The sequence below is a fragment of the Ranitomeya imitator genome, chromosome 4 (genome assembly GCF_032444005.1).
Source record: "Ranitomeya imitator isolate aRanImi1 chromosome 4, aRanImi1.pri, whole genome shotgun sequence".
Classification (NCBI taxonomy): Eukaryota; Metazoa; Chordata; class Amphibia; order Anura; family Dendrobatidae; genus Ranitomeya; species Ranitomeya imitator.
In genome coordinates, this window is record NC_091285.1 from 673,932,689 (window position 1) to 673,955,206 (window position 22,518).

At 42.8% G+C, this 22,518-nt stretch overlaps 1 protein-coding gene across 1 annotated transcript in view; it reads left to right on the plus strand.

Annotated features, from left to right (window-relative positions):
* The window catches only part of LOC138674681 (venom factor-like), a 94,455-nt gene extending 72,750 nt beyond the window's left edge, over window positions 1-21,705 (plus strand). Inside the window, exons 19-27 of the mRNA XM_069762496.1 lie at window positions 283-371; window positions 8,304-8,443; window positions 13,306-13,518; window positions 16,329-16,389; window positions 17,477-17,563; window positions 17,775-17,978; window positions 18,063-18,138; window positions 18,223-18,382; window positions 21,318-21,705. Of these exons, the coding sequence (XP_069618597.1) occupies window positions 283-371; window positions 8,304-8,443; window positions 13,306-13,518; window positions 16,329-16,389; window positions 17,477-17,563; window positions 17,775-17,978; window positions 18,063-18,138; window positions 18,223-18,382; window positions 21,318-21,446 (1,159 nt within the window). The 3' untranslated portion in view covers window positions 21,447-21,705. The remainder of the gene's footprint in view (window positions 1-282; window positions 372-8,303; window positions 8,444-13,305; window positions 13,519-16,328; window positions 16,390-17,476; window positions 17,564-17,774; window positions 17,979-18,062; window positions 18,139-18,222; window positions 18,383-21,317) is intronic.
* Window positions 21,706-22,518: the final 813 nt, after the last annotated feature.

A 22,518-nucleotide genomic window follows, 5' to 3' on the forward strand; every position in this document is an offset into this window, starting at 1 on the left:
GAAGCTGTTGGAGGTTATCCATCTACCCTACTTTTGTGCCTGTCTACAAAAGACAGAAATTGCCAAATAGAAGGCTAGAGAAATCATTAAGTTATTCTGTCTGACTTATAATAGTGAATGGCTCAAGCCAAGGTTGTGTCCAAAACCGGTTTCTCAAGGCTTCACGTGGAAGCCTCGATGGAGCTACCAATGTGTGACTTAAAAGTAATGTGAACCCAGCCTAAAATGTATGGATTGTCTAAAGTGAAGAACCCTTTTAATATGACATATCTCTCTCATCAGCATCTCTACAAAGGTCTTGCCAAACACATATCTTAAGGACTCCATCACAACATGGGAATTGCTGGCCGTGAGTCTATCAGAGAATAAAGGTAAGATATAAAAGCAGACGAGTTGAGCACTTAAAAAGTATTGACTTGTTCTTTGCCAGCCTTGGACTACCTTATCATGGAGTTCTTGGCTTCTATGACTCTTCTCGTAGGGACCAGTTAAACTTCAAAGACCTTCAGTGCTGTCATTCGAGATTCTTCGACATTTTAGCTGATGACTCTGCTAGGACCAGACAATGTCTGAAATTGCAATGACGATTCCTGCCTGTGAGAACTAGATGTTTTTTTTTTTACTCAGACTCTGACTTCCCCTAACCCATTTTGGGTATATTTTTTCCACTTTTATCCAATTGTTTTTCCTGTCTGGACTCTCCATTATTGCCATTGATCGTGGCATCGAAAGGGTTTAATGGTCAGAGTTGTGTTTTTCTTTTCCTGGCCAGTGTCATGTGGTGAAGACTGTATGAGAGCAAACACCGTGTGCACTGCTATAATCTGGTGCAGAGACTAGGTACCCAAACCGTATAGTAAAATATGAAAAAGTCTCGCACTCAACTTAAGTATTTATATCCGTAGATTTATTTCGTACTAGAGGTAGCACTAGAAACGATTCAGTCCAACCGGACTTTCATCAGTCACTACATAATCCAAGAAACAAAAAAACACAATGTGGTATATACAAAAACAAAAACATATACAAAACAAAAGTATATACAGAATTTCACAAAATTTACTTAGAGCCAAAATTATAGAATTTGTATCATAATGCTGGTGCCGTAGTGAGATCACACATAATATCCTTGCTTGATGTGTCATATGGAATATATATATCATAGGTGTAAGTTTAACACACATACCATGCTGTGCCAACTAGTGTGTGGCAACAGGTCCTATATTTGGATGCCGATAATGCGTGGTGCCTAGGGTGGCATAGGAAGGAAGTCAGGATTTTAAACCAGACGAGAAAGTCTGTAATAAGTCTGATGAGAGGAAGGTAGTACTTACAGGTAGAAATCGCCTGATACAGGAATAGGGTAGTAGATGAGAGGAATATGCATAGACTGTGGAGTAATTATAAGAAAAGGAGGGGAGGGAGGGGGAAAGGGGGGAAGGGAAAGGAGGGAAAGGGGAGAGGGTAGGTATAAATAGAGATAAAAATAAGTAGGTACCTATATCGATGAACCCCTATGTCCATATGCCCCCTTATATATATATATATATATAAAGAAATATACCTCTTAGGCGTGTTTGTAAGGCTTGAGGTAGTGACCTCTGACTGCCAATAGTGGGACAGGGGCTGCAGAAAAATGGAGAGTAAAAACTAAAGAAAATGAAAGGGAAAGTGTGTGTCAGCGCACAGAACCGGATGCCTATACGTCCGGTCTGCAGACGGGTAATCTACTACCTGTAGGGAAGCCGCTATACTGTATGGGAGATCCTCTCAGACACGGAGTCCACCGCTAGTCTGAAGAGAGGGTCCCTGCGGCGTGCTTATATCTCCGGAGTCTGTGCTGCGGTGAATGATCGCGACCGGAAGTGACGTAACCGCATACGGCCGTACCGGAAGTGCATGGCCGTGCGGGTCACAATGGACTGATGCGTTCCATAGTGGTAGCGCTAAGCTCCAAACAGCACAAACTATAATGTAGTGCATCTAGCCTACGTTGTAATGCAGTGTAGGGTAGTGGGTCAAGGAGTGGGTGTATTAAACAATGAAATATAGAAACTCCGTATAGGAGCTGAGGATGGGAGGAACAAGGAGGCGGGGTGTGTATGGTAATAAGAAATAGAAACTCCGTATGGGAGCTGAGGATGGGAGGAACAAGGAGGAGGGGTTGGGGGGAAAATACTACCTACGGAGCTACATGTAATACGTGGAAGAGGAATGGGTAGAAATACTCTGACACCCGGACAGAAATAAGGGGTATGGGACCAAGAGCATGAGATCTGCAGACTGAGTGACAGTGAGATGGTAAATAAAGATACCCAGTGGGTCCTATATATACACTACGCATGACAGGTGTAAGTGGAGTGCGTGCCACTGTGATGTGTACCGATGACTCCAGGATGTGATACATGTTGTAAACGTGCCGTAAATGACTGAGAACAGAAGGAGTGACATGTCTACAGTGAGTGGTGGCATTATTTCAAATGATCTCATACGGAGAGAGGTGATCGATCCTGTGGTGACCGTAGATCGTGATGTGCCAACCAATCATTAATATAGACGACTCTAGAAAAACAAAGATACGTGTTAGTACATAGTCACAAGAGAATCAATGTCACATAAGCCAGTCAAAGAGAAAAAAATTCATCCGCAGTTTAACAGTTTAACATCAACAGTTTAACAGCAGTTTATCAGCAGTTCAATAGGGCGCTCAGTGGCCTTAGATAAATGCAGATAGCTCATACTCCCTATTCAATCCCTTAGGTGATAATGTGTCCAAAGTGTGTATCCAATAAGCCTCACGTTTCTTAAGCATAAGAATCCTATTACCCCCTCTACGTTGTATGGGAACTTGTTCGAGAACTTGAAATTTCAACTGTGCGATATTGTGTCCTGATGTGTGGAAATGGTGAGGTAATGGTAACAGAAGGTTATTGCAGCGGATGGTAGACTTGTGCTTGGACACCCGATCTCTGATAGGTTGTGATGTTTCCCCCACATATAAAAGATCACATGGACATTTGATGAAGTAAATGACATACGTGGAACTGCACGTGAAATAACCTCTAATTCTGAATTGTTTCCCAGAGTGTGGATGTGTGACTACATTCCCTTTAAGAACGTTATTACATTGGACACAATGCAAGCATGGGAATGTTCCTTCCCTTGGTTTACCAAGAAAACTTTGTCTCATAATGGAGTTAGTGCCAATGTCGGCCTTAACAAGGTTATCTCGTAGGCCTGGAGCTCTTTTAAAACATGGGAGAAATGGGTGTTGAAATTCCACGACGTTGGGGTAGGCATTGGAGAGGGTCGACCAGTTGCTACGTATAGCCCTATGTAGTTTATACATGAAGGGGTGAAATGAATGTACGAACGGGATACGTGATGTAGTGTCTGCCCTGGGTCTGCTAGTCATGACTCTAGAATCTTCCAGTAGAGGTAAAGGATACCCTCTGTCTCGGAACTTAAGTGTCATCTCATGTGTCCGTTGTTCTCTGGTGTTAGGATCGGAGACTATTCGTTCTACCCTCTGATACTGTGCTTTGGGTATGGACCTTTTGGTTGATGGAGGATGGAGACTCTGAAAATGTAGAAGACTGTTGCGGTCTGTGCTTTTAGAGTAAAGATCTGTACTCAATAAGCCATCTGGATCCTTAATTACCAGCGTATCGAGAAAATTCATACTCCAGAGGTCAAAATTCATAGTAAAGGTAATGCCAGGCCATGAGGTGTTCAGGAATGAAAGGAAGGTGTGGAGTGTTTCTACTGAGCCCCGCCATACGCAGAACACATCATCGATGTATCTTCTCCATATGATGATGTTGTCTTTAAACAAAGTGTTTGTATATATCATACTTTCCTCGAAATGAGCCATATACGCATTAGCATATGGAGGTGCTGCGTGTGACCCCATTGCGGTCCCCCTCGTTTGTAGGTAGAATGTATCTTCGAATAGGAAGAAGTTGGACTTGAGTATAACCCTTAAGAGGTCGATACATAACGATATCTGATCTACATCCATATCAGTATTCTCAAGTAAATATCGTACCGAGTTAATACCCTCCTCATGGGGTATGGAGGTATAGAGATCCCTCACGTCGAGGGTCACCAGAAGGGCATCCGTCGGAACGATGTTAATCTCCCTGACAAGTTTCAGAACGGAACCTGTGTCTAGCAAAAAGGATCTAGACTTCTGTATGTAAGGAGTAAGTATTCTCTCAACGAATCTCGCTATAGGGGATAATATTGAATCGGTGGAGGCCACTATGGGCCTCCCTGGTGGGTTCTCCAGATTTTTGTGGATCTTGGGCAATGTGTAAAAGACCGGTATGATGGGATTGGGGTTCAGAAGGAAGCTACATGTCTTCTGATCTAAAACACCCAATCCAGTATATTTCTGAAGTATAGTCTCAATACTTTTGCGAATTGTATGTGAGGGATCCCTATCCAGTGCCTGGTAAATGGAGCAATCGCTCAGTTGCCGTGTTATTTCGGCCAAATATTTCGTTTTATCCATTATCACCAGGGCCCCACCCTTGTCCGCCGGTTTCATTACAATGGATTTGTCCCCCTGAAGGTTTTTTAGGGAGTGTCTCTCCTCAGCAGTAAGATTGGGAGGATAAAAAAGGTTGCCCCTTTCTATGTTGTCTCTGAGGGATGCAAATGAGTCCTGTACAAAACTAACAAAAGTTTCGACCGCATGAGAACAATGTGGGGGTCTAAAGTGACTTTTATTCCGTAGGCCCAAGCTGGAGGAGGACAGTAACTTGGGATTATCACTGGTGGGAACAGTATCTAGAGTTAGAGGGTTTGCGGAAAAATAAGCTTTCAACCTAATAAGGCGAAAAAATCTCTGAAGATCCATATCCAGATCAAATGTCCGACAACGATAGGACGGACAAAACGAGAGTCCTTTCTGTAGGAGCGAATGTTCGGCAACGTTCAAGGTACGAGATGAGATATTAATCACTAAGTTGTCCATACCTTTGATCGGGTGGTCCTGTTGGTGTCCTGGTTCCTTTTTATGTTTCTGTCCCCGTCTGGTCTTCTTGTGGGATATCTGCGTTGTCCTAAAAAAGGAATAGTTGGTACCGAGGTAGATGGTCCGGATTCGTGGTCTGATCCTGGGGTTGAGAGGTCTGAGGATATAGGTTGGTTCGGACGTGTGTTGGTACGTCGAGAGTTGTCTTGCCATCTATAGACCCTGTTGTTCTTGTAGTCCTCTGCGTCCCTTACAAATTTGTTTCGTTTTCTGACCTCGATGTCCCTTTTATGTCGGGTGATACGGTCCTGGATCTCAGTCTTGAGGGCAGATAACTCCTCCGGTGTACCTGTTGTAGATAACTGAACTTCAATGGTCTTAATTTTCTCAGAGATGTCAGCAATGGCACGTTGGAGATATTCTACTGTTAGGGTTAATTAAGTCCAGAGAACACTTGTTAAGAATGTATCACATCCTGGAGTCATCGGTACACATCACAGTGGCACGCACTCCACTTACACCTGTCATGCGTAGTGTATATATAGGACCCACTGGGTATCTTTATTTACCATCTCACTGTCACTCAGTCTGCAGATCTCATGCTCTTGGTCCCATACCCCTTATTTCTGTCCGGGTGTCAGAGTATTTCTACCCCTTCCTCTTCCACGTATTACATGTAGCTCCGTAGGTAGTATTTTCCCCCCAACCCCGCCTCCTTGTTCCTCCCATCCTCAGCTCCCATACGGAGTTTCTATTTCTTATTACCATACACACCCCGCCTCCTTGTTCCTCCCATCCTCAGCTCCTATACGGAGTTTCTATATTTCATTGTTTAATACACCCACTCCTTGACCCACTACCCTACACTGCATTACAACGTAGGCTAGATGCACTACATTATAGTTTGTGCTGTTTGGAGCTTAGCGCTACCACTATGGAACGCATCAGTCCATTGTGACCCGCACGGCCATGCACTTCCGGTACGGCCGTATGCGGTTACGTCACTTCCGGTCGCGATCATTCACCGCAGCACAGACTCCGGAGATATAAGCACGCCGCAGGGACCCTCTCTTCAGACTAGCGGTGGACTCCGTGTCTGAGAGGATCTCCCATACAGTATAGCGGCTTCCCTACAGGTAGTAGATTACCCGTCTGCAGACCGGACGTATAGGCATCCGGTTCTGTGCGCTGACACACACTTTCCCTTTCGTTTTCTTTAGTTTTTACTCTACATTTTTCTGCAGCCCCTGTCCCACTATTGGCAGTCAGAGGTCACTACCTCAAGCCTTACAAACACGCCTAAGAGGTATATTTCTTTATATATATATATATAAGGGGGCATATAGACATAGGGGTTCGTCGATATAGGTACCTACTTATTTTTATCTCTATTTATACCTACCCTCTCCCCCTTCCCTCCTTTCCCTTCCCCCCTTTCCCCCTCCCTCCCCTCCTTTTCTTATAATTACTCCACAGTCTATGCATATTCCTCTCATCTACTACCCTATTCCTGTATCAGGCGATTTCTACCTGTAAGTACTACCTTCCTCTCATCAGACTTATTACAGACTTTCTCGTCTGGTTTAAAATCCTGACTTCCTTCCTATGCCACCCTAGGCACCACGCATTATCGGCATCCAAATATAGGACCTGTTGCCACACACTAGTTGGCACAGCACGGTATGTGTGTTAAACTTACACCTATGATATATATATTCCACATGACACATCAAGCAAGGATATTATGTGTGATCTCACTGCGGCACCAGCATTATGATACAAATTCTATAATTTTGGCTCTAAGTAAATTTTGTGAAATTCTGTATATACTTTTGTTTTGTATATGTTTTTGTTTTTGTATATACCACATTGTGTTTTTTTGTTTCTTGGATTATGTAGTGACTGATGAAAGTCCGGTTGGACTGAAACGTTTCTAGTGCTACCTCTAGTACGAAATAAATCTACGGATATAAATACTTAAGTTGCGTGCGAGACTTTTTCATATTTTACTATGTGGTGAAGACTGTCAGTGACAGCGGCTCCCGTAGATATATCTCATTGGCATAAAACAACATGACAGACCTTTAGAATGCTTGGTGGGGCAATGTAAAGGAGCCTTCTAGAGTTCTAAGAAAGTTTTTGTCTATTGGTTCAATTACCGTTTATATATATTCATGAATTTTGAATAGTAAGTACTGTATATGTAGGGATTGCTCATTTTTCCAAACATTTTTTTCTGAAATTGATTCTATTACAATGTACATTTTTCTCATCACAACAAATACATGAAGTCAAATTGAGCCATAATAGAAATGCTAAATATTTAGGTGAAATTCATTACTTGGCTATAGACACCGGACCACCAGCAATAAGTAAGAAACGACCACTGTAAGAAAATTAGCCTTGATAAAGTGCTCTCTACCCGCACCCACAGGATGAAAATTAATTTTATTCTCCCCGCTGAATTCAGGTTTCAGTCACGGGGGCCGTGCCGGCACGGGTTCAGTCACCGAGCGGCGGCTCTAACCGCACCCCTGGCACTGACTGACACTCGCTCTGCATTGGGGCTGGCTGTCAGTCATAGCTGGGGGGCGCGGTTAAAGCCACTGCTCTGTGCAGTGACCGAACCAGCAGCATCGCGGCCCGTGACTGAAACCGGAACGCTGCGGGGGTAATAATCCTCATTTACTCCCCTTAGCGTTTCGCTAAGTGTACATGACAGGCAGGTTACTAATGCTATTAAGCTGCAGATTAACCTCACAGACCCTCAGAGACACTTATTCTAGCGATGTGTCACTTACAGGGCTGCTTGCTGTAGTTTTGATCAAATCACTGTTTTATCAGTAGGAGATTGTCACAAGAGGACTAGTAAATCTGCCGCCAGGTAGTCCTTCAAATTCATGAGCTCTGTAACACCCCGCCCCCACCACTGATTGGCAGATTACTGTTTACCCAGCGAAAAGCTGCCAATCAAGGGTGTGGGCGGGGTAATGCAGAGCTCAGCATTCAGAGAACTGCTAAATTCACAGCAGAAAAAAATGTGATTTTATCAAAACGATGGCAAGAAGTTCATTTATTAACACATTGGTGGAGTTAGGGTCGAGTGGCATGGTGAGTATGATTACTTAATTTTTAACCTTTTTCTAGCCCTCTCCAATTCAGAACCATTTGGTTGCCAGTGGAGTGAATAAGAAAAAAAATTTAATTTAAGGGAATTTGATTTTTTTTTTTCTAAATTTAATTCACTGCATATAAATTTGCTTAACCTTTAACCTTATCCCATGCAACTAATCTGTTTATCGTTCTTATCTCATTGATACAGGAATATGTGTGGCTAAACCCTACGAAATCCTGACTTTCCAGAGTTTCTTTGTTGATCTAAGACTTCCATATTCTGCAGTGAGAAATGAGCAGGTAGAAATTCGAGCCATCATCTACAATTACGAATCAAAAGAAATACAAGTAAGTGAATTGACATCAACCATTTTTTGTTGTTGTTTTCTTCCAAAAACATCCCCACTTATGTCCACACGGACTTAGCCATTTGGGCTTGTGAGAGGCTGGTAAAGTCAATTACGGCCCAATTCATCATTTGTGGGTTTTTAGCGCCTCTTTTCTTTCTATGCCTGGTGTCTATTGTGTCAAATTAATTATAATAGCGCACATGGTTCTTGGCTTTGGCGCCAAGTCAAGAATAGACTTTTTTTTACTATCATTAACCAATTTTGTATCAATGAAAGTGAATTGAGCGAGGCCAAACGAGTCTAGTCGGCACCCGCTCTCGCCACTGGCTATGGCAAAACGTCAGTCTGTGGTTCGCACGGTTCAAGGAAGCAAAAAAAAAATAATGTCCAATTGACCTCAACATATCAGACTAGGAGAAACCCAATAGTTTCCACTGGTAACCAATAGCACATCTAAAAACACAATGCAAATATGATCACTTATTTGGGACAGATGTTTGCTTTTCTGGTAGTTACACACACGTGGTACAAACAGGAGTAGCAGTGTCTTTCCAGAAGTGGTCATGCATGAATTATCCCTGCTTGGTAAACATACCTCCCTGGCTCAATAGGTGTACGGCGGGATATTTATAAAACTCATTATTTCATCGTTCCTAGGGATAATAAACATAAGAGCCGCCTTCAGAGATTGCAGCCTTAGCGCTACTGAAGGTGGCTATTTTATTTTAATAGGCCCTGGGGGGGTGACAGGTTCTCTTTAATCTACAGGGTAACATGAATAATTTGATGTCCTGCAAAAAAAAAAGCTCCGATATGTCTATGTCAGTGAAAAAATAAAAAATTAATGACTATCTATATATATATAAGAGGCATCGTGATTACTCGCTAATCTCACCCCCTGCACAGAAGCTCTGCCTCTAACCACATCACCACACATAATCTTGCCCCCACCACATTAGCACAGATAATCCCGCCCCCAACCACATCACCACACATAATCCCGCCCCCCACATCACACTCGCTAATCCCGCCCCCTGCACAGTAGCTCCGCCCCACCACATCACCACACATAATCCCACCCCCCACCACATCACCACATAATCCCGCCCCCCAACACATCACCACACACAATCCCGCCCCCACCCCCTCACCACACATAATCCCACCCCCCAACACATCACCACACATAATCCTGCCCCCCACCCCATTACCACAGATAATCCCGCCCCCACCACATTACCACACATAATCCCGCCTGCCCACCCCATTACTACACATAATTCCACCCCCACCACATCAACACAGATAATCCCGCCCCCCACCACATTACCACACATAATCCCGCCCCCCACCACATTACCACAGATAATCCTGCCCCCCCACCACATTACCACACATAATCCCACCCCCACCACATTACCACACACAATCCCGCCCCCCACCACATTACCACACACAATCCCGCCCCCCACCACATTACCACATATAATCCCGCCCCCCACCACATTACCACACATAGTCCTGCCCCCCACCACATTACCACACATAATCCCACCCCCTACCACATCACCACATATAATCCCGCCCCCCACCACATTACCACACATAATCCCGCCTCGCACCACATTACCACACATAATACCGCCCCCCCAACACATTACTACACATAATCCCGCCTCCCCACCACATTACCACACATAATCCCCTGTTATGATCTGGTGGTTTAGGAGCAACATGGAACGAGCTCTGAAGGAAGTGGTATCTGTACTGACCGCAGTCCCTAAGCTCAACACAACACTAGAAGTATCCGTGGGATGCTGCTAACTCTCCCTAGGCACCTCGTCACGGCCTAAGAGCTAACTACCCCTAAAGAAAGAAGCAGGAAAGCTATCTTGCCTCAGAGAAAATCCCCAAAGGATAGATAAGCCCCCCACAAATAATGACTGTGAGTGGAGAGGGAAAAGACATACACAGAATGAAACCAGGATGAGCACAGGAGGCCAGTCTAGCTAGATAGATAGGACAGGATGGAATACTGTGCGGTCAGTATAAAATGCTACAAAAATCCACGCAGAGATTACAAAAATCTCCACACCTGACTAAAGGTATGGAGGGTAAATCTGCTTCCCAGAGCTTCCAGCAACACAGAGATAATTCATACTGATAAGCTGGACAAGCATAGAAAGCACAGAACGGATAATCCACAATCTGTGGACAGAAAAGAGCAAGCAAGAACTTAGCTTTGCTGAACTGGTCAGGATAACAGGGAAATCCAAAGAGATGTGAATCCAACTAGGAACCATTTACAAGTGGCACTGGCTGAAGGAAAGAGCCAGGCATAAATAGCCGAGCAGAAAAGACAATCAGTAGAAGCAGCTGCTGACAGCTAAATCCAAGGAGCAGCCATACCACTAGAAACCACAAGAGGGAGCCCAAGAGCAGAACTCACAAAAGTGCCACTTACAACCACAGGAGGGAGCCCAAGAGCGGAATTCACAACAATCCCCCCACCACATTACCACATATAATCCCGCCCCCCACCACATTACCACACATAATCCCGCCCCCCCCACCACATTACCACACATAATCCCGCCCCCCACCACATTATCACACATAATTCCGCCTCCCCACCACATTACCACACATAATCCCCCCACCACATTACCACATATAATCCTGCCCCCACCACATTACCACACATAATCCCGCCCCCCACCCCATTACCACACATAATCCCACCCCCCACCACATTACCACACATAATCCCACCCCCCACCACATTACCACACATAATCCCGCCCCCCCACCACATTACCACACATAATCCCGCCCCCCCACCACATTACCACACATAATCCCGCCCCCCCACCACATTACCACACATAATCCCGCCCCCACCACATTACCACACATAATCCCGCCTCCCCACCACATTACCACACATAATCCCCCCACCACATTACCACATATAATCCTGCCCCCACCACATTACCACACATAATCCCCCCCACATTACCACATATAATCCCGCCTCCCACCACATTACCACACATAATCCCGCCCCCCCACCACATTACCACATATAATCCTGCCCCCACCACATTACCACACATAATCCCGCCTCCCCACCACATTACCACACATAATCCCCCCACCACATTACCACATATAATCCTGCCCCCACCACATTACCACACATAATCCTGCCCCCCACCCCATTACCACACATAATCCTGCCCCCCACCACATTACCACACATAATCCCCCCCACATTACCACATATAATCCCGCCTCCCACCACATTACCACACATAATCCCGCCCCCCACCACATTACCACATATAATCCCGCCCCCACCACATTACCACACATAATCCCGCCCCCACCACATTACCACATATAATCCCGCCCCCACCACATTACCACACATAATCCCGCCCCCCACCACATTACCACACATAATCCCCCCACTATATTACCACACATAATCCCGCCTCCCCACCACATTACCACACATAATCCCCCCACTACATTACCACACACAATCCCGTCCTCACATATTAAATTGTACCTGGTAGAAGTCAAGGAAAGATCTTTGAAAATTACGAAAATGACTATACATTTAATTGTGTTTACAGAGAAATTTTAACTTAATTTATGTTTCGTTGTGAAATTTGTTTAGATGCTGGAATGAATAAAAAATGCACATCTTACTGAATCCAGTTTGTTTTTTATTTTACACTGTGAACAAAATGTATTATTAGCATTATTCTGATTTTTTATGATTATTATTGTTATTAACTTCATTTTAAGATAATTTACCACCTGCGTAAGCGCTATTGAATGTTGTCATTATTTACTTTAGTTTAATCACCAGCAGCGTTAATTAGATAGCAATGAGCGTGCCGAGCGTTAGCTGGCTGGAAATTTCTAGTTATATTATATTTGTCTATTTTTTAAATCTTAACATCTTTTACTTTTAATTGGGGAATTCACATTTTTAGGTTTAACTTTCTTTAATATACATTTTTTTACTACTTATTTTTTGATCCTGTGATTTTCTAATTGCTTATTCTATATATTGACATACAGCGTTATTGCAGTATATTGAGCAGTATAGATCCCTTGTGAAGTGTTGGACACAGAGGTACCAACAGCTGCCAATTTCAACCAATCAGAACCTTGTGATCACATCACAGAGCATCACTGGACGTATGGAGCTGCACGCCATAAATGCTTCTGTTAGAGATTAACAGCAGTATTTAAGGGGTTAATTGCACTCCGCTCCACTCAAGGATGTTACAGACAGGACCTACCATGACTAAATAGCACCACCATAACGTGACTAGTAAGTTGTCAAAAAAACAGATTTGGATGAGAGCTGAGAGGACAATTGAAGGTGGGCCCGCCTATGAGGATCTCTTTGTCAGTGTAGAGATTTTACAAATAGAGCATCGTGCCTTGAGAAAATAGAGCATGGCCCCATGTAATCGTTTATGTCTGCTATGATTATGCTATAATCTTACGAGATTTTTCACAGATTACTGGGGCTTCCAGCAAGTGAACTATTTTTTTTTATTTGCCTACTGTCAAAAAACCCTGTTAGCTATTAAAGATTGTTCAATCTTGAGAAGCCTTTACGAATTCTTTGTAGACCTCACCATGAAAAGATAATCTTCATTTACCATTACCTTTCTTTGTGGCACCCGATTTTACCTTGGGCGAGACATAGGGTCATTAAAAGCTGCTTGCGCCAAAAATTTTGTGGGAACCTCCACCTAAGTTGCTGCATATAATATTACGGTATGTTTCTTACTAAAAATTATGTTAATTTATGTTTTTATGGTCTCATTATAGGTGAGAGTGACCTTATCTCACAACCCTGAGTTCTGCAGTCCTTCTACACCACGAAGCCCCTACTCAGTTGTGGTGAAAGTGAAGGAAACCTCATCGTATGTAGTTCCATTTGTCATTGTGCCATTAACCATAGGACAACATCACGTTCAGGTGAAAGCTTCAGTCTACGGAGAATTTGGAGGTGATGGCATCAAAAAGTCACTGAGAGTCGTGGTAAGGGAGTATAGATTCTGTACAAATTGGGTCACTAATTTCATTAATTTCCATGTTCTGCTAAAGTGAATCTGTTTTTAGGATCAACTTTTCTAAGCCGCCTACATGGGCCTTCAGGTCATAGGAAGATGACTAAAATGAAATCTTGGTCTCTGCAATCCAATATCTTATTCAAGTAAAATCCAAATTTTTCCTAATATGTAAATTAGCTTTTACGATCTATGGGCTGGATATAGTTCTCCCTGAGGATCTGTCTACTGGGCTTATTTTAAATTAAAGGGGTGTTCTGATCTGACCAGAGTTGGAGTAGTCGTATGGCAACCATAAAGGGGTGCATCGTCAGACAGCATAGTCAGGAGATAGCCAGAGGTTGGTACACGGGAACAGCAGTATAGTTTGGAGGCTAAGCCGGTTGCGTAGTCAGGAATCAACCAGGAGTCAGTACATGGGAACAGTAGTCAGGCCTGGATTTAGGGGGGCCCAAGGGGCCCGGGCCCTGGGCCGCCCACCAAGCAGGGGCCTCCCACTAAGATAGGGATAAATATCTCAAAACATGCAAAATACACATCTCTTTGCTGTGAACGGTTTCTAATGATAAGGAATATTTAACAAAAGAGAAACTATTGAAAGTGTAGGGACCCGGCTACGGTCCTACATCTCAGTGGCTGGCGCAGAGCGGCAGAGTCATGGCACCTGACCTGCGTCAGCATCCACTGACCTGGCTAGCCTAGCCAGACTTTCTTAGTGCCCTCCCTGTACCTAATGCTTAGCTTATGGCATGCGACAGCCTTCTCCGATCCCAACAGAAGCTTCTAGGCGCTACCTATTCAGCTATATGATTGCTCCCTTGAATTAGATCAGATGAGGGTTTGTTCAACTACCTTCGAGGAAGGAGGTGGAGCCACGATGTCGGCGCGAGAAGAGGATTCTCCACCGCGGAGCGCGGCAGGACCACTGAGGATCCAGAGGTGAAGTGGTTCAGTCTTCACAGTGTCACGGTGGGTGAGTATGATCTCTGTCTGTGTGTGTGTCCCTTGTGTGTTTGTCTGTGTATCTTTCTTGCAGCTCCTGTCCTACACAGTACCATACTGTATATACTGGTCCACACTATATCCTGCATTACAAGTGTCTGTGTATGCTGTATGTATATAGTGTGGACCTGTTTACAGTTTAGTGCTGTGTAACACTGCTGTGGCATCACTGACCAGCTTAAAAAACTATGTCGCATCAAAGCGTGACTCCTTCCGAATTTATGAGAAGCAAGGCGAAGAGCTGTCTGGTTCATCTGAGTATGTTCAAACGATAACTCGACACAGGCGCCAATACTTGTGTCTCAATCCATTGGATTATGGTCATATGGAAGAAGTACAACTCAGCCCTTCTGAAAAATACAGAACAGAAACTTTCTTGCCTACCACTTTTCATGGACAAGTTTATCATGGAACAGGGTGTGCAGGACACTTTCCCAAATTTCGAGATAGCTCTAAGGATATATCTAATTTTGATGGTAACAAACTGCAGTGGTGAGCGTTCCTTCTCAAAACTCAAATTAGTTGAAAACCGATTAAGGACATCCATGAAGCAGGAACGACTTTTAAATTTGGCTATCATGAGCATCGAGTCAGATCTACTGCGTGAATTGGACTTTAGAGACATCATTAGTGATTTTGCAGAACGAAAATCCAGGAAAGTGCCCGGATTGTAAAAAATGAATGATTTTACCTGAATTACTCTGCGTAAATGAATTCTGTAAATAAACTTGCGTTCGTTTCATTTTGTGTTTTTTTTTTGCATTACATATTGCAACACCTTGAAAAATGGGCCTCCCTCCAAAATGGGCCCCGGGCCACCAACCTCTTAAATCCGGCCCTGACAGTAGTATAGTTTGGAGGAAGCAGCAGGTGGAACGAAAGCTAGACTAAAGGCTGGGAGCTCAATAATCTCACAAGGATGGAAGTACAGTGCCAGGTTTAAGTAGGGTGTTCAATCAGGACATCACAGAGTGGAGCAAATCAGGAGCTCAGGGTGGAGACAATCAGGAAGAACACAAGTACTAGTATCAGGGTGAGCAAAGAACTGTGCAGCGAGCTGAATAGCTCAGAGGGAAAAGAGCCAGAAGCTGCTGGATTCAAGTCCTGACAAAGGTGCATTATAGTGTGAGATATATGATGACTGACAGTCTGCTCTCCTTATCTACAAGTCTCACACTGGTAACGTCTCCTTTCATTTAAAATAACCCCTGGAGTCAGATTCTCGGGGAGATCTATGTCCGGCCCATAGATCTTAACAGCTCATTTACAAGAAAAAAATGTAGATTTGTCTGGAAAAAGACTTCGGATCACAGATATCAAGGTATCATTTCATCCTGCGGCGGCACGGTGGCGCAGTGGTTAGCACAGCAGCGTTGCCGCGCTGGAGTCCTGGGTTCGAACCCCACCCAGGACAACATCTGCAAAGAGGGAATTTAGATTGTGGGTCCCAACGGGGACAGTGATGATAATGTGTGCAAAAAATGTAAAACGCTGTGGAATATGTTAGCGCTATATAAAAATAAAGATTATTATTATTATCCTGCTTCCTATGACCTACGCGCCCATATATATGGCTTAGGATGATTGATCCTACTGACAGATTCCCTTTAAATTCGTTTCGACATGTTTGTATCCTGCTGGACTGGAGAAGCCCCAAAACGTAATTAAGATTCTGAACCTGTCCCTATAAGAACACAATACACATAGTAACTATCCTGATAATAAAGCCCTTCTGTTCAAAAACAATTATAAGACACAAACACGTTTTATTTATTTTAGCCAGAAGGAATTCGTAAGGCGGCAATTATATCTTCAGTGATACTGGACCCAGTAGCGAGAAGTAAGTGCCCCTCATTTTATGGTTTACCTTTATAACTGTAGTTAATGAAAAATACTACCTTAAAAAAATACTTTTATGCTAAGTTCTCACAATGAACATTTGGTCAGTTCTTGAGGTTGCAGTTTTCCTGCACCATTTCTGCACCTATTAGCTAGGTTACCGTACTTGCATTCTTTTCATTGCGGTTTTGCATGCTTTTCATAGAGTTTTTGACATTCTGATTGTTGCCTCTTTTTGTTAGATCATGTTTTAAATGAAACTGCTTTTTTATACTTCCTGGTATTTGGCTTTGACAGAACTTTATTGATACAAGCACGTGCATATTACAAGTCTTGCACTTTTTTTGTGCGTTTTTTCCCAATGCATTAAATAGCGGGAAAAATGCAAAAAATCCGCAACATTTATGAACATGCTGCTTTTTTTACCGCAATGCGTTTTTTTTTGCGGAAAGAAACGCATCATGTGCACAAAAATTGCAGAATGCATTCTAAATGATGGGATGCATATGTCTGCGCTTTTTATGCATTTTTATAGCGTTTTTATTGTGAAAAAACGCAAAAAATAACGCAAAAAAACTGAACTTGTGCACTTACCCTAAAGGTGTTTTCCCACAATGAACAACAGTTTGTTCTAATCAACAGATCTTGGAATAATAATAAGTTCCACAATTGAATGTGTTTTAAAAATATATTCCTGTGCTGAGATAATCTTATGATTTTGCCCCTGCTGTGTACTGTGTAATGGTCGTGTCCGACCATAAAGATAAGGGTTGTCCCCTAGTGGGCATTTATGACATTGATCTATAGATGAAGGAAAGAACTCGAATAGAAATGCTTGGTGAGAGGGGTGAATGCGCAACCACTTCCTGTTCCTGGCAGAGCACACCAGGACCCGATTCCCTTATGGATGCAGCGCTAAGCAGTGAGATTGCAAATATTAGACACTTAAGCATATCCGACCATTGCATGATAAACTCCCAGATGGGAACATCCTTTCAAAGATTTACAGCAATGCAGAAACATATAGGTTGTCAACGGCTATAACGTGTGTAACTTTCACTGAATATTCATCATATTGTTGCTTTCAGGTGGAGAACATGTAATACGGGTGCCCTCACTTGAAAACAGGAACATTGTCCCAGACTCCCCGACCAGACTTATTGTCAATGTACAAGGTAACATAGTAACATAGTAACATAGTTAGTAAGGCCGAAAAAAGACATTTGTCCATCCAGTTCAGCCTATATTCCATCATAATAAATACCCAAGGTGAGCTGATGAAAAATGTCCATTCATTTTGGATATAGAGGTCAGCTGGTGGCCTCTCTTACATGATTTACAACACCAAACAAGGAAATGTTATGGTTTTTTTTTGTCTTTCCTTAGGAAGTCCGATTGCTCAATTTCTTGAAGATTCCATAGATGGTGCCAGTCTAAGCCATCTTATCATTACGCCATCCGGTTGCGCAGAACAAAACATGGCATCCTTCACTCCACTTGTCACAGCTACAAGTTATCTTGACAAAACTAACCAGTGGGACCGAATAGGAGTACATCGCAGGGCAGAGGCCGTTCAAAAAATCAGCATAGGTGAGATTGTTATTTCCAGGATGAAGTCCATTTTGATGCTGTTGTTACATTTCATAATGTGCCGTTTCCTCCTTGTCATACTAGGTTATGTCAATCAGCTCAGATATCGTAAATCAGATGGATCTTTTCAATCTTTTCCTGGAAAAAGCACTGGCACCTGGTAGATACAACTTCTCTCTTTTGACCTTACTTTACACTCCACTTAACCATTTTTCATAATAAATGTCATCTTCTATTGCATTAGGTTCACCGCTTATGCTGTCAAAGTCTTTTCCATGGCTAAGAGTTTTGTAAATGTTCATGAAGATGATCTATGTAGTTCCGTCAAGTGGCTCATCTTCGTGGTTCAGAAGCCTGACGGCATGTTCACTGAAAACATTCCTATTAACTACGCATACACAAGGGTAAGGGCACTGACATGTGTTTACATAGACAGAGAGGAGCCAGAAGACCACAGCATCTTATTTGTCCTACTCCTGCTTACCTTCTACTAATCAGTATTAGAAGCACTTCACTTTCATAGATTTCTTCTAGCAGTACAGGGGTTCCTGGAAGCTGTCTTGCTTTCATTCTCTTAGCTGTGCAGTGTTGCCCAATCCCCTCTTCTATATATTCTCACCTCTGGCAAGTAGTCATTGCCAGAGTTAGCTTTACGCTGCATGGTTCAGGAGTTGGAGGAGTATTGTTGGTTGATGTAGCATTTGGTGGATTTATCTAGACTGTTGCTTGGTTATGGTTGTGTGCAAATCCATTTCTTCTCCTACTTTACTTTTGTATAACCCCATCCTTCACTCCCTAGTGTTTCCCTCTATTGTTTATGAGTGCATATTTGTATGATTGGTATTTTCCTTTATCTCTGCACATATTCCCTTGTTAGTCTGGTTGGTGCACAGTATATCCATACACTACCACTCCCCTCTTCCATGGATGAGGGAATTGAACCGACTAAGGGCGATTTCAGGAGCTCAGCAAGGTATGTGGCTCCAGCGTCTTCACCATTAGAAGTAATCTGGGGAGCAGGGCTATCTAGGGTGCTGTTATGATCTGGTGGTTAGGACAAATAGTGGACCTGGTAGTTAGAGCACCAGAAAAGACCTGATAGCACATTAATACAGGACAAGCTCTGGGATGTGGAACCTCTGCTGACCGCAATCCCTAATCCTATCACGCACACTAGAAATAGCCGTGGAGCGCTCCTATCATGACCTAGGCGCCTCGTCACAGCCTCAGAACTAGCTAGCCCTAGAGATAGGAAAAATAAGCCTATCTTGCCTCAGAGAAAATTCCCCAAAGGAAAAGGCAGCCCCCCACATGTATTGACTGTGAGTAAGATGAAATCACAAACACAGAGATGAAATAGATTTAGCAAAGAGAGGCCCGACTTACTAAACAGACAGAAGATAGGAAAGGTCACTTTGCAGTCAGCAAAAAAACCTACAAAAGCCACACAGAGAGTGCAGGGAAAAATACCTTCCGCACCGACTAACGGAGCGGAGGCGCCCCTCTGCGTCCCAGAGCTTCCAGCAAGCAAGGCAAAATTCACATAAGCATGCTGGACAGAAAAAATAGTAAACAAGAAAAAAGCAAAGCAAAACTTAGCTTCTGCTGGAGGAAACAGGTAACCAGGAAGATCCAGGAGCGAACTAGACCAATGCTACAACATTGACAGCTGGCATAGGACAAGGATCCAAGTGGAGTTAAATAGAGCAGCCCACTAACGAATTAGCCTCGTCACCTGTAGAAGGAAACTCAGAAACACCCACAGGCATCAGAGAAAGTCCATGAACAGAACCAGCCGAAGTACCATTCATGACCACAGGAGGGAGCCTGAAAACAGAATTCACAACAGGGTGCCCCATAGAGCTAGAGACAGGGAAAGAGCCCCTCCCTGTCTACAGGATACCTAAAAACAGAGTTGCAACAGTCGTAATATTAATACTTCACATTTCAACATGTCCACAGAGAGATAAGGTGTTTTTTTTTAAATTAAGAACTTTCTCTGGATATGAACTTGATTTGAGGGAGATCATTCACACAGACCACCATGAATGCCAAGGACAAATGTGATTTAGCAAAAGGATGGGTTGCTGTTGTGAATTCAGCTTTTGGGCTCCCTCCGGTGGTTGTAGAGGGTAATGCATTTGTGCCTGGACTGCAGGAGTGGACAGGTGTATCTACTAATTGCAAAACTGACTGGGGTATATAGCTTTGCAGGATCCTTTAGTCAGTGCCAGTTGTCCATTGTTTTTGAAGGATTCACTTCCCTGCTGGTCTCTCCAGTTTGCTGTGCTTTTCTACAAAGATAAGTCCTGGCTTTGTTTTTGCTGTCCACCTGCTGTGGACCTTATAGTTCTGTGCATTTTCATGTTTTTGTCTTGTCCAGCTTAGTCTGTGAAGGATTTCTCTGGAGATGCAGATATACCCCCCATGTCTTTAGTCAGATGTGGTGATTCGTATTTTCTGTGGTGGATATTTTTTAGTGTTTTTTTACTGACCGCATAGTACTCTGTTCTATTCTTTCTTTTTAGCTAGTATGGCCTCCTATGCTAAAATCTGATTTCATATCTGCGTATGTTATTTCCCTCTCCTCTCACAGTCAAAATTTGTGGGGGGCTATCTATCCTTTGGGGATTTTCTCTGAGGCAAGATATGTTTCCTGTTTCTGTCTTTAGGGGTAGTTAGATCTTAGGCTGTGCCGAGGGGTCTAGGGAGTGTTAGGTACCCCCCACGGCTCTAGTTGCGCTGCTAGGTTCAGGGTTTGTGGTCAGTACAGGGACCACCTTCTCCAGAGTCCGTCTCATGCTGCTCCTAGGCCACCAGATCATAACAGGTTGCATTGTTCCGATTATCAACTCACCTGAAGTATCTGACCCCGGCCACCAATGATCATATAGAATAGGATAGCCCATAGGTGTGAAACCATAAAAAACATATAGAATACTATTAGAAATGATCAAATAAAGTCATGCCATTATATTTTTATTTAATTATTTTACTCACTTATATAGCGCCATTAATTCCAATATTTACCTGAATATTGACATTCTCTAATCCTACAATGTCTACGATCACTCATCTGAAGCCTACACCGACCTTGACAATATCAAAACCTCTGAACAATGACATGAGAGGCATCTGGCAAGCCAAATGCAAAATACCCTGCTGCCAACCACCTCCATAGGTGGCTGTTATAGTACATCTTATGCTGCCTCCTAAGTGACCTATGCCAGGACCACTTGGTTGCCATTTTGTTGTGAACGGGAATGTCTTAGAAAACAGTAAAGAATCATCCAGAATGTTGTTTCTAACAAATAAATCTTTCTTCTCTTTCTAACTCAGGGTGGTGTTGCAGGTTCAACAGATCCTGATGTTGCCATAACAGCTTATGTTGTGATTAGTCTACTCGAGAGTCAGAAATACTGTTCCAAATCTGTAAATGTAAGTGAGTGGAAATCCATATATAACTGATATATTGACCTAGCATAAACTGTATCATCAACTAGACAACTAGCCCTGATGGAATTGGTTGATCTTGGAAGCTTCTTGTTATATAAATGGAGTAAAAATAGACACACCGGCAATTTTCAGAACTTACCCCTGATCAAGTACACTGTGTAAAACATGCGTCAGGTGGTCTGGGCTCTTGAAGTCTTCATCTACTTTACTTGGTACCATGCATTTGACCATGCTGTAATGTTGTTTAAATTAAATTATATTTTGGGTGCTCTTCTCTGCTATGTTTGATTCCAGTCAAAACTTTATATATGATGAATGTCTAGCATTCCTACCTTCATTTATGCACCTTGATCATAGCTGGCACCACTATACTGTATATATATATATATATATATATATATATATATATATATGTGTATATATATATATATATATATATATATATATATATATATATATATATATATATATATATATATATATATATATATATATATATATATACACTTGTACCTTAATATTATTACTGGTATATGTGATGCTAGTCACTACTCACGGACTAGCCATGAGGCAGAATGGTCAAGAGGTCCAAGGTCAAAAGCCAGGAAGGTACATCAAATACAGAGGGAAAAGACAAACAGATAATCATGGGCAAAGTCCGGGGTCTGGTAACTAAAGTCAGAATACACAAAAGGGTTATACAAACTTGTGGTCAAGAGGGAAATCCAAGATCCAGCAACAAAAGATCAGAATATCAGTATACAGAGCACAGAGTAAGAACACCACTGAGCTGAAGCTACGTGTTTTTATGTTTTTATCTATTTTTCAATAGAGTTGTTCACTTTGGCATTCATGCAGGGTTTTAGTCATGCTTCTCATGAAAGGGTCTTTATGATATATTGGATTAGTGTAAATCGTATAACCAACTGAACTACCTGACCTGATGGAAGTGGTTGTACTTGAAAACTCCTTTAATAAGTGATATGAAAAATGAGGAAAAAACAGACACAAATTAAATTTTCAGAGCTTTATTTGGAAACATGATTACATGCCAATATTCTAGTTAGGTCAGTTCTAAAGACCC